The 13,019-nt window shown below is 40.4% G+C and overlaps 2 protein-coding genes across 2 annotated transcripts in view; one reads left to right on the top strand and one right to left on the bottom strand.

Moving 5' to 3' along the window:
• LOC115670507 (60S ribosomal protein L23a) overlaps nucleotides 1–13,019 on the bottom strand; it is a 76,914-nt gene that overhangs the window by 50,546 nt on the left and 13,349 nt on the right. The gene's annotated exons all lie outside the window — the stretch shown is intronic.
• LOC115670219 (wall-associated receptor kinase-like 1) lies at nucleotides 3,918–12,548 on the top strand. Its single transcript, XM_030591434.2, has 4 exons — nucleotides 3,918–4,051; nucleotides 9,158–10,336; nucleotides 10,462–10,566; nucleotides 11,177–12,548. Exons 2-4 carry the CDS (start codon nucleotides 9,412–9,414, stop codon nucleotides 12,385–12,387), a joined length of 2,241 nt encoding a protein of 746 aa, XP_030447294.1. The 5' UTR covers nucleotides 3,918–4,051; nucleotides 9,158–9,411; the 3' UTR covers nucleotides 12,388–12,548.

The following is a 13,019-nucleotide window of genomic DNA, read 5'->3' as shown; positions in this document are numbered from 1 at the left end:
CCCGTACACTCCAACGAGTTTCCTGTAATTTAATTGAACTCATGCAATTCATTCGACATCGTTGCGAGGTGCCCATCTCTGTTGAAATTAAGAAAGTCCATTAAGCATTAAAACCGAGAGGAAAGGGACAAGTGGTCGTCGACAAAGAGTCCGCAGCTAACAGGCATGCCGCTTTGCTGATAAAGGGATTGGGGTTAGGGTCGAAGAGTACCGGGTCCAGGATTTGATCTCCATGAGTATTGCACATATATATACATCGTTATGGGTCGGAGCAATACAAGGTGAAAGCCCGACTTGCGGAATCTACAGCTAATAGTCTCCTGATCTTTTCCTTAGTTTCTCTGTAGCTGGGACCGACTCTTCACGACCCGCGGGCTTAATGTACCCAGAAAGATTCGTGCTTTTGTTCTCAAGTGAGAAACCTGTTTGTTGATTAGTTGACTTCGCTGATGAAGACTCGTGATGACGGGTATGATGTCGACTAAGTAATTTTTTGAATGAAGACAACAAAGTCCGCGTAAGAGAAAGTTAAACCAATACTCATTTGTAAAATTTCTGTGGAACCTTTTTATGGAGAGAGAAGTCAAAGGGCTTGAAAAGGTTTGGACCTTTGCGAGTAATGTCCGGGACGGAAATTATACGGTTTGAGATACATACGAGTAATATACGGATGAGATACGGATGAGTAATGCACGTGGAAGAAGTTCGGCGTTACCATATCATAGAAGGACTAAAATGATGTGACCACAACTTCATATTGATTATCGACCACATTATAGATAAGAAAAATTTATAAATTGTGAAAAGGGCTATTTGAATTACGAGGTTTTATAGAAAGATCGTATCTTATTATCGAAGTTTGTTTATCGATTCATATGAAAAATCATGAAAATATGATCTTTATTTACATGGATATGAACTATGAGAGTCATATTTTTCAGGCATATATACGAAGAATTTACAGTTATTGTCACATCAGAGACAAAATCCTAAGTGTTGGACATATGTAAAATGCACCATCTCACCCTTCTACATTGCTTTCCTTCAAATCAGCAATGGATCATACTAAATCAACAGTATCTAAGTTATGACTTGAGCGAGAGTGCACACTCTTTTGACTTCTGCTGGCTGAATATCCTTTCCAGCAAAATTGCTCTCTTAAAAATCAAACTTTCATATGTACATAGCGTAGCAAAAGTTCACCATTTTGTTCAGTAAAGTTTCCCATAATTTTACTTAACTTATGTCATTCGTACGACGCGATTGTGAGGTGCCTGTCTCTATTCAAATAAAGCATAAGATTAGGGAGATAATATCGACTTAAGAATTCGTATATAAACTAATGTGTCATATTATAAGCGAGTATTCTTGGTTGTTTGTTTGTAAAACAAACAAAATAGTGCTTTTCCTTGTCCAATATAGGAAAGTTTTGACCGTGTGGGCCACTATATTAGTGTGGATGTCTTCTAACTTGTTCAATTGAAGACGATGGGCTGCGGCTAGATCACATAATACCCACGTGCGGGTGCGCGAATTAGGCATTCTAACAACATTTGGAAGAATTGTGTTCCTTCGGACATAACTACTTCACCTTTGGAAGATTTTATCTTTTCGGATATAACTCCTTCATCTTTGAAAGGTTGTATTTGTTCAAAGATCGCATTCAGTTCAAAAAGACTGCAATCTATATTCATATTTTTCAGTCTATTTTTACTTACTTTTGATACTACTTTCTCAAAACAATACAGCTATCTGTTCCAATTGTTTCCCTTGAGAAACCCTTGAGAAATACCATAATTGCTGTATGGTATTTTCATTCGAGACTTTGTTGTATCCTGGAGGATTTTTCCTAGTAACCATTAGCAACGTTGTGAGGTAAATAATTCCTTAAAGAGAGTGTTATCACGCCTCAAAGTCTGATTCCATTTTCTTCCCGTTCCGTTTCACGTGAACATTTTTCCCAACAAGTATTTATATAAATGGATCATATACATAAGAATTTGCTATATTTAGGCGCCTTTATAAATTGATTTCACAAATCAATCGTTATATTCATAATTTTCTTTCTAAAACCAATCATGGCCACCTAATGTCTCAAGAATTTTGAGACTCTCTCAAACTCTTTTAAGTCGATTAGAGTGGAAATACTTTAGAATTCAAAAGTAAGAATCGACTTTTCTTTACCGTTCACCATCGAGTCTTTTTAAACAACCGGATAAAAAGCGCGGGCCAAAAAAAGGGGACTTTGGCCCTAAATAAACCTCCTTTTGAAAAGCATGTAAAGTCTGAACTCCATGCTCCGGATAGGATGCATCTATGCAACATGCTTTTCTAATGTGGAGAAAGAGCAAAGCGCCGCAGGTGAAGAAAGGCAGAGAAATTTCCGCGTAATTATTCATGTGAACATCAAGAGCTGACTCATGGATGACGTCATAAATCACTCTCCGTTGTCCCTCTCTAGGTTTGTCTATGTTTCCCATTAGTGGGTCCAAATCAAATATGTTGGTGGACCTCTCAATAGACTGAGATTTCTCACTGGGGGCCTTGCCTCTTCTTGATTGGTTTGGCCAGACCAAACATTTCCACGAAACGAGGAATGTTTTGACCTTTTAGAGAGAGAGAGAGAGAGAGAGAGAGAGAGAGAGAGAGAGAGAGAGAGAGAGAGAGAGAGATTTTTCACCTAAAAAATGATAATAAAATTGGATATTAATGTTGGAAAACCATATGTTAAATACGCTATAGCAAGAGCTGAGGGGTAATTTTTTCCCTCTTTTTTTTGAATTTTTTTGTACATTAATGCTAGAGGTAGTGGGGTGATTTTGTCACATCCATGAAATATTTTAAAATCAGCAATTAGAGGCAATTCTTTAGAGGAGTAATAAAAGTTGAGTCGGGGCAAAATGACATTTAGTGAATTCGTGAAGAACAAGTAATAATCAGGGAACTATATATGTAGCGATTCAACCATATGTCAAATCACTTGTACAAATACAATAATACAAGAGCTTTGGCATTCTGCGGGAGGATGACTTTCTAGGAACATCTTGGCACAATTATTGTGGGGGTCCATGAAGTTATTGGGAAATTTCCATGACTTCATCCACATTATAATCTCTAAATCCGAGTGTTGGCGTAAACCCATCTCGAATTACTTGTAAAATAGGCTATGATCATGCCTGACGTATTTATAAATAGGAATTCTTTCATTTTTCTTTTGATTCTTCTTGTCTTTCATGATTGTGCACATATCTCTACTGACTGTGCATAATTTTCGACTCATCGTAATTGATTGTAATTCATATTCTAATATCTTGTTACCTTAGATAGCCATCTTGTAATACAAAAAAAAAAAAATTAAATCCTCTTCTGCATATTCTTATTTGGTTGGGTGTGGTAAGGACTATGGTAAAATTAAGCGGCGCAATCTTTAATGGGTGACATGGAAGTACCACGTAGAGCTGGGTAGGCGAATATCAAGGATTATCATATGGTTTATAGATCAAGTAAAGCAAGTGTAGTCGGATCATTTATTATTTGTATCTTAAAACAAAGTTCACATAATTAATAGTTCATGATGTTGGCTCATGAAATTTATATATTAAGTCGATTAAAGACTTAAAATGCATGAGGCAAAAATTTTATAATTTTAAGTACCTAGACAATAGACATCTCCAGATTCGGCAACATCTGCAGAGCCGCCAATCTTGAACTCAATCTTCGCGTTGCCAATGTTGAAAAAGGAAAGTTTGGCTTCTGATAAGTCCAACATAGTCACAGTCTAATGGGTTTTTTCTGCCCTCTGAGATTTTTGACCAAGTCAAAATATAAATGGTGGGACCCACAACAAAAAAAAGGAAAAGGAGAATAACGAGCAAAAAGTGGACGCCTTCTGTTATAAAAAGCCGAGAGCACGCATAGGAAGAAAAGAAAAGAGAGGATAGAAGAAAAGGAAAAAAGGGAAAAAAGAAGAAGAAGGAAGAGAGAGAGGGCCTTGCGCGATGATGCCATGGACGCCTCACTAAGCCGATTCGACTTCGTATCACAATGCTTGGTAAGTAGTCGTGCCTCTCGTTCATCCAATTGGAGTATTTTTTGGGTTAGGGCTCAAATTTCGAAGTTTGGTGAAATTCAAGTCATGTAGTCTGATTTTTTAGTTATTGAGTGGCGTATATATATAAAATTGGTAGCTTAGGGTATTGTGGGGCCGTGGGATTTTACGGAATTAGATTTGAACTTCCGGTTTGCTCGATATGAATTTTCTAAGTTGGCCGTGAGGGGTGAACAGTGCGCGACAGCATCTTTCCATGCCTATTTTTGTCGCCTTTGGCCCGCTTTTGGGTCAGCCAAGCTGGGGTTCTTCTATTACTCCGAATGAGCTTTCTTTTGACTATAAGCTCGCTTGAAACGGAGTTTGGTGGAGAAAGTTATGGCACAACCAAGTTTCGCGTTCAAGTTCCTCGTTGCGGACGGATTTGAGTAATCGCTTTGGGTGAGCGATTTGTGGGCACCTTTTAGTCGTTATGTTAGCGTCTAAGCCTAGTTTAGCTGAGTCGTAGTTGAGGTATTGTTTTACTCGATTTTAACGTTATTTCTCTCTTATTTGTTAGGATTGCGAGTTCGACAGATCGAGTAATCTTTGTCGTTTGTGTGACATTCCGAATTTCGACCCACTTGGGATCTGTGAAATGCATGATTTCATTAATGCACTTGTAGTAAATCTCGCCCAGAACTGATCATTCTTGGGATACTAATCATTAGGGAAAGGCTAATTAGGGAATTAGATTCGCGCGACCAAAGTACTTGATCATGGACTGACTTTCGACCATAAGGATTGTCGAGGTGATATTTTGGACCAGTATAGATCGATCCAAGGATGGTCACGGATCGATTTACTAATATCATATAATTGGAACGCGGGTGATTCCGTCTCGCCATAATATGATATTAGTGAACGATCCTAAACTTATTCCGAACGATCGCGTTCTTAGGAACTAGTGATTGATCCTCGCAATTACATGACAATCGAGGTCGCCCTGGTTCAAGTCAACTTAAACGTGACTCGATTGAGTATCGACCACGGGTCGAATATACGAATTTTTCCCGAAAGCCGCCCGTTAGTTTGAGATACGCTCAAGTCGCGTTTGTTTGGATTTAGCCATAATTAGAATCCAAGTTTGGGTTTCAGATTCCTCGAATGTCATGACAATTAATTGGACGACGTCGTCATTAGCGTAGTTAATCTTAGAATTTGTTGGATTTGTCGGGAAAGATTGAAATTGGACTGGGAGTGGAAAATTACCATTTTGCCCCTGGGACTTTGTGAAGGCTAAGTATAAAAGTGGAAGGGCATATTGGACATTTCACCCTCACTTTAGAAGCCACAATTTTTGGACAATTTTGCCCCTACCCTTTTTGTTTAATTCTCGTTTTACCCTTGGATATTTTTTGTGAGAGTTGATCTTGGCCGTCGATTTTAAGATAAGGTTGAATCGTGGCCGTCGGATGGAAAGTTGAGAGGAGGGTAGAATGGTAATTTTGCTTGGGGGTAGACACCAATTATTGACTTGATTTAGTCTTTCTTTTCTCTCTCTTTCTTTCTCTCTCCCCTCCATTCTCACGCCTCACCTCTCTTCCTCTCTACCTCTCTCGGCTGATTCCCCCTCCCCCTCCTCTCATGACCGTGGCCATCCGGCCAAGCCCGCCATTGCCGCCGTTCAGCCGTCGTGCGTTGCCGCCGCCGCCGCTCACCGGAGTTGTTGCCTTGCCGAAGCCTTTGCTGCTGCTTGTTGGGCTTTTTTTGCTTAGGTTTAAGGCAAGTTTCTCTCTAAACTTTGATTAGGGTGATGGGTTGTCGATGGATTGGTTTAGGGGTTGATTGAGGTGATTATAGGTAGATTAGAGGAGAGCTTGATCTTTCATTGTGTTCTTGGATGTTCAAATGGCTGTGGCATGGTAGTTTGAACCTTGTGGAATGAATTTTGAGGGTTGAAGTTCGGTGGTTATCAACTAGGACTCGGATCCTTGAAGTTTGGGTTGAATCTCGAAATTGTGTTTTCTGTACCCTCCCAGTTTACTATTTTTGTGGAGATTTTTGGAGGCCGAATCAGGGGTGGTGTCCTCCACGAAAGTTTTTCCTCACATCCTGAGGTATAACATATTTTAAATTTGAAATTTTTGGAGGCCATTTGAGTTGCACGAAAACCCATTTTCAGACCGTCTTAAAATTGCCCGGAACACTGTTCATCCTGACCTTCTTGTCTTTCCGAATTTTTATAATATTTTCCAGATCTATTTTCAATAAACTTCCTCGCAAAAGTTGTTGGCGACTTTCCTTTCTATGACATATAAAAATTTCAAATCTTTTCAAGGTGATTTGGGTGTTGAAAGAAATGTATTTTGAGGACAAAACAGTCTGTTAGAGCGAACTGATTCTGGTCTGGTTTCGAGGGACGAAAAGGCATGGTTGCAGATTGAACCGGATTTCGTGTTCTTCATAAGAAATGTTTATCAAGATGTTTTTTTTATGATATATCCAAAATTTAGAATTTTTGGAGTTCATTTACTATTTATTTTGATGGGATTTCGGTCACTGTGTAAACTGCCTAGATTTACCCCGATTCTATGGATATTTATTTTTATGAGCGGAATGGTGGGGGTGTCGAGGTTGAATAGTTGCTGCCCTCGTGACTGGAATTGATGCTTAACGTGTGTTGTATGCGTTGATTTGAGGGTGGTTGGTGATTACCTAATTGTGACCGTGTGCGTGGAAGGGCTTGTGGATTTAATTGAGAGGAAGTGGCTTATTCGGCATGTGCGTGTGGATTGATCAGTTTCGTGGCTGGATGGTGCTTGATTGACGACTTAAATGGTGCTTATGCACGTGTGACTTGATATTGAATACTCGGTGTCCATGTTGATTGATGTTGTTGAGATCGAGGATGATTTGGTGGTGATTATGTGTTGTGATTGAGTTGACATGCATTATGTGAGCATGTGATGTGACTAACACGCGAAGTGAATGCATTGCATGACATGAGTGATCACTAAAAGCCCTGAGGGGTAAAGATAAAAAGTGGTGTGATGGTGTGCTCGTGTGATCACCTAATCCCTAATGCGTTTTACGCGGGGAATTGAACCCGTCCTGAGGCGTGTTACGCGAGACGATGCTCGGTTTTACCGGAAGACCGCCAACCCGATGCGTTTTACGCGGGTTGTGCCGTAAAAAGGAGATGGTGTTGCGCCTGAGGCGTGTTCGTTTACGCGGGCTAGAGACACTGAGCCTGAGTTGTTTTGACGTGGGCTATAGAAGTGTTGTTCAACCTGATGCGTGTTACGCGAATTGTGTTGTAAAAAGGGAGATGGTGTTGCGCCTGAGGCGTATTCGTTTACTCAAGCTAGAGACATTGAGCCTGAGGCGTTTTGACGCGGGCTGAAGAAGTGTTGTTGGACCTGAGGCGTGTTTACGCGAGTCATGAATAATCTGGGTACGTGTGATGCATAGTGCTTGATTATGGGGTAAAAACTGCTAGGCATGGTATGGAATGTGCCCAAGTAGGTTTTGCCTTATAATCGAGGCACGAGCGACTGTGATGCATTGATGCATGTGAATTCTTATTACATGCATGCGCGACTGTGATGCATTGATGCATGTGAATTCTTATTACATGCTTTGGTTATGTGATATGGTTAATGCATCATTGTGGCATATATGTGTGTCTAAGCCAGGTAAGAATGCCTGTGATTGTATTATGGCACGTTTATTTCAGTAGACTTGTATGTTTAGGACGATCTGGAGGCAACGTATTCTCCTAAACGAGGTTTAGGGAGCTTACTTGCTGAGTTATCTCACCCCCCGTGGTTAAACATTTTCAGGTTTGGGGTGACAAATAGACGTCTGTATGTGCGGTTGGTGGCAAGTCGCCCTCAGGTTGGCCTTATAAATTGTACCGAACTTGGGTTAACAGTGTGTTTATGAAAGTTGTTTTGTTGATGTGTATTCCTGCTGTCTCCTTGGCTGCCTCAAGTTATATGTGATGTTGATAGGGTGTTATAGTTCGCTTCCGCATGCGTATGATCGCTAGACAATCGATCGGGTCGGCGATGCGTCCTGGGACATCGCACTCTTAACGACCGTCGTGGGATGTTCACGTGGTCGCCGGGTTCGGGGCGTGACAGTTTGATCGTAGGCATTTTCAAGTTAATCTTTTTTTTGAATTTATAAACTCATGTTTTGAAAGTAATAAGGATTTGAGTATCGTACGAGTTACTAAAGCATGCTTGTTGCATAAAATCCTGAATCAGGCAATTACTACATTTTAATATTTTAGAAACAATCCTTACCAAAAAAAAATATTTGAGAAACGTTTTATGGAAGATGTTATTAAAGATTATACATATCGATTTGTGAATTATGTTTATGAAATGATATAAGAAACTCTTTAAGAAAAAGTATTTCTATTGGATGAACTGAGTTACGAAAGATCACGTGATTAGTTTGGGAAACGTATTGTGATTTATGAAATTGATTATGAAATGGTTTTAAAACCATATTGTGATTTATGAAATGGTTTATGAAATGATTTCTAGATTTGGCTTTGTGGGTTGTGGATGATATTGTCGTGGATAAGTATTTGATGCTCAATATCTTTGTAAACCCAATGATGGGTTATGGGTATGCACATACTAGTCTAGGATGTCCTTGTGGGCCGAGCGAACCATTGGCTTATACTAGTTGGAGACCTTGTCAAGGAGGAAATCTTGGTCGCCCTTTTACGGGGCGTTATCCGTGATCATAGTTAGATTTCTGAGCATGAGATTGGCCAATGGAATGGACTATTGGCATGTGTTTTTCGATGAGATTGGTCAATAGAATGGACCATTGACGTGTGTTTTTGACGAGATTGGCCAACGAAATGGACCATTGGTGTCTGCTTTGATATTATTGATTTAAAATGAGCATTTCTATTGTGAAAATGTTATGTTAAAGTAGTATATAATGTATTTTGACTTTACGTTTATTATATGCTGGAGTTGGGTTAATAAGCTTTGGTTTGGTCTTACAACTATATGCATAATGGTTGCTCGATCTCCTTAGAAGAGATACGCACTACTTACTGAGCTGTGGTTGCTCACCCCTCTCTTTCTCCAATCTTTTCAGGTTTTTTGGTTAGTAGCCATTAGAGCGAGAGCATTATCAACGGGGATCTTTTGGAGTTTGTTCTTTGATTGTGGTTTCAGATTGCGTCCTTCAGGTGGAAGGACGGCCGTGTCATCCCTCGTCCTGGTAGGTTTCGGGGTGTGACACTTTGCATTAGTTTATTGGTTTCATGAAGAGGTGCTTGACAATTCAATAGCAGTGGTGTGCATCAAATCTGATTCATCTACTTCTTTTCTAGCAACAGGCTGCGGAGGATGAATCGGGAGAAGATGATCCCGGCGATACTGAAATTGACATTTGAGATGGCCTTCGTTATTCTTGTGCTTCTCTTCACAGCGAATTGGTTAGCCAGTGCAGAAGAATCACCTCTTCAAAGTCTGGCTTGGCCTGGCTGTTCGGACACATGTGGCAATCTGACAAACATTCCGTATCCTTTTGGAATTGGACCCGGCTGCTTCTTGGATCCCAGGTACGAGATCGATTGCCAGCAAACCCGTAGTCCGGTACTTAAGAATTTGAGCGTGGCGGTGTTAGATATTTCGTTACCGAGTAGTTCAGAATCCCCAGGCCTCATTAAGGTCAGCCAGCCAATATCGTACTCGCATCTCAATTGCACGACCAAACTACAAAACGACGCCCCGGTGGACTTAAGGGCCAGTAATAGCGTTTTCAAGTACTCCCAGAGTCAAAACTATCTTGTTGCCGGAGGTTGTGACAGCTTGGCCTTGATGGCTGGCGCCAATACCCCATGGGCAGTTGTAGGATGCAAGTCATCATGCGGCAGAAATGAGACTCTCGGATTTGACCAGTGCTCTAGTGGTATCGGTTGCTGTATGACTTCGATCCCCGATGAAATCAGCGAATACAGCATGGAATTCAAAACTCTTGATGGCCAAGCCATAGGGCCAGGGGATGCAGAATGCAGGTATGCCTTTTTGGTAGAGAGAACTTGGTGGTATAAAGCCAATTTGAACAATTTACCGCTAGACGTTCCAGTGGTCCTCGAATGGGCAATCACTAACTATGAGGATGAGCTGCTGAGCAACCAAGAAAATAAGCACGGCAATGACAACTCCGCCTCCTGCCGTACGTACTCGACGCCCGGGGTTCCTAGCCTAACATATTGTTCATGCAACCAAGGCTACAGAGGGAATTATTTTCTTCCCCAGGGATGCCAAGGTGAGATTGGATGGTTCACTTATATTTTGTATCGTAGCCTTTATCTATATCCAAAGTCATGTAGGACGTTATGCTAACCTAACATATTGTATCTTTTTGCTTCTTTCTTTGGTCCCGTCCATCAGACATCGATGAGTGCAAAGAAAAACCTGACCTCAACTGCCGAGGGAGGTGTGTGAATCGACCAGGGTCATACAACTGCGTCGACAACAAGATCATGGCCATGATAGGTACGTCACTCCTTGCTCCCTTTTTTTCCTGGTCGCGGAATGTGATTGTTTCTATATACACCCAATTTCATTTGCAGGAGGGCGAAAAATATTGCCACATCTGCTAAATTTGCTTGTGCTCTCATAATCCGTGGATTCAACAATGCTTTTAACTTAATTGTGTGTTCCTAGTCTATGCATGTAACAATTTGCTTGTATTTTCATTTCTCATCTATAACTTATGCATATTTTTCGAGGATCTTTCGAAATATTAGAATTTTTAAATAACAAACTACGCCTTCATTTAACAGCTTAAGTTTTTAGAACAACTGGCAGTGGTTCCACAAAATCTCACATGATATCAAAGTTGGAGATTTTGAGTTTGAATTTTTCAGGCCAATTTGTCTCCCCAATTAAATATGTCCACGCTTAGTACTAGGTATAAAGACCAGACTAAGCATGAGAGGAAGTATTAGACTGTTTAAATAATAAATCACGTCTTCATCTAACAGTTTAAATTTTTAGAATAGTTGGCAGTGGTCTCACAAAATCTCACACGAACTATTTTGCAGAGTACTTAAGTCTAGGAGTTGGTTTCTAAAGCAATCTCTGTCGACTTTTTCTCACACAGGTATGGGCACGGGTGTTGGAGACATACTATTATTTTTTCTTTTTTTGTGGTTGTACAAATTCATCAAAAGAAGGCGCGAGGCAAAGCTCAGGCAAAAATTCTTCAAACGTAATGGAGGACTTGTGTTGCAACAACGCCTCTCTTCTATCGAAGACAATCACACGGAGAAAGGCAAGCTATTCACCTCAACGGAGTTAGACGCAGCCACAGACCATTTTAACGAGAACCGAATACTGGGTAAGGGTGGTCAAGGAACTGTTTACAAGGGAATGTTGATAGACGGAACGATCATTGCGGTCAAGAAATCCAGAGTTGTCGATGCAAGACAAGTCCAACAGTTTGTCAATGAGGTCGTAATTCTCTCTGAAATCAATCACAGAAATGTTGTTAAGTTATTAGGATTTTGTCTAGAAAACGAAGCCCCTCTACTGGTATATGAATTTGTCCCTAATGGAACTCTCTACCAATGTCTTCATGATCCAAACCAAGAATTTCCCATCTCGTGGGAGATGCGGTTACGAATTGCCAATGAAGTTGCCGGGGCTCTTTCATATTTGCACTTTGCTGCTGCCATACCGGTTTATCATCGTGATATCAAGTCATCGAATATACTTTTGGACGAAAAATATGGAGCCAAAGTCGCAGATTTTGGAGCTTCCAGATCAATTACCATCAACCAAACTCACTTGACCACAATGGTGAGAGGAACCTTTGGATACTTGGACCCGGAGTACTACCAAACAAGTCAATTTTCAGACAAGAGTGATGTCTATAGCTTTGGGGTTGTCCTTGTTGAGTTACTAACCGGAGAAAAGCCAATTTCTCAAGGGAGGGCGGAAGAGGGTAGAAATCTAGCCATGTACTTCGTCATTTCGATGGAGGAGAACCGCTTATTCGATGTTCTTGATAAAGAAGTATTAGACCACAGCGAGAAAGGAGAAATCATTGCAGTGTCCAACTTGGCGAAAAGATGTTTAAACCTTCACGGAAGGTACCGGCCTACGATGAAGGAAGTGGCGATGGAATTGGAGCGAGTGCGATCACTACAGAATCCCGTGGTCGTTCAGCAGAAAGACAAAGAGATCGATCGCATTAGAAATGGATCTATCCGTGCTTCGGGTGCGGTCTCCACATTGATGCTATCGAAAGGAGATGTAGAGCTGACTTGGTGGGAGGAGGATCAATCCCTCTTATATGATTTGCCGAGATAAAGATGCGTTTCGTTGTTTGTGTCCAATTTTGTTATGGAGTGATGTTGATTATACTAGGAGGTGCACAGAAATGACATACTAAATGCATGCACCATTTTGATATACTCTTTGTATATATGATGTTGTTGAAGACTATATTATCTCTTTTTGATTTCTTGTTAGTCTAATTTAGCTTTTCACTAGGGTTTAGTGTCGTAGATATATCAGAAGTTTTACCCAAGTGCATGTTTTTTGTTGCACATATCAAGGACGGAAAGTAACTTTTTGGATTTTTAATCTTTTTAATTTCGCGTTATGTTATACTCATCAGGTGCATTCAAACGCTTCACAAGTAGATTTGACCATTTAAAGTCCATAAAAGTTAAAAGCAAAATCCACCAAAAATCCTAACCTATACCCACTGAAATACATTTACCTTAAACTTTTTTCTGTAACACCAAAAATCCTAAAGTTGTACCTGTATGACACATTTACCCTTCGTCAAGGTCCCGTCAGTAAGTACTGTTAAAAATCTAGTGTTGACATGACGCCCACTTTGCTTAAGTGAATTAAAAACGTTATTTTGACTGAAAAATCAGCTGACGAGGGAGAGTAAATGTGTCATATAGATACAAGTTTGGGGTTTAGTTTAG

This window comes from Syzygium oleosum, unplaced genomic scaffold (assembly GCF_021117445.2).
Source record: "Syzygium oleosum isolate NSW1041296 unplaced genomic scaffold, Sole_v2.1 Sole_v2.19, whole genome shotgun sequence".
In the NCBI taxonomy this organism is placed as follows: Eukaryota; Viridiplantae; Streptophyta; class Magnoliopsida; order Myrtales; family Myrtaceae; genus Syzygium; species Syzygium oleosum.
The sequence above is the reverse complement of the archived record's forward strand: the minus strand, read 5'-3'. Positions and strand labels throughout refer to the sequence as shown.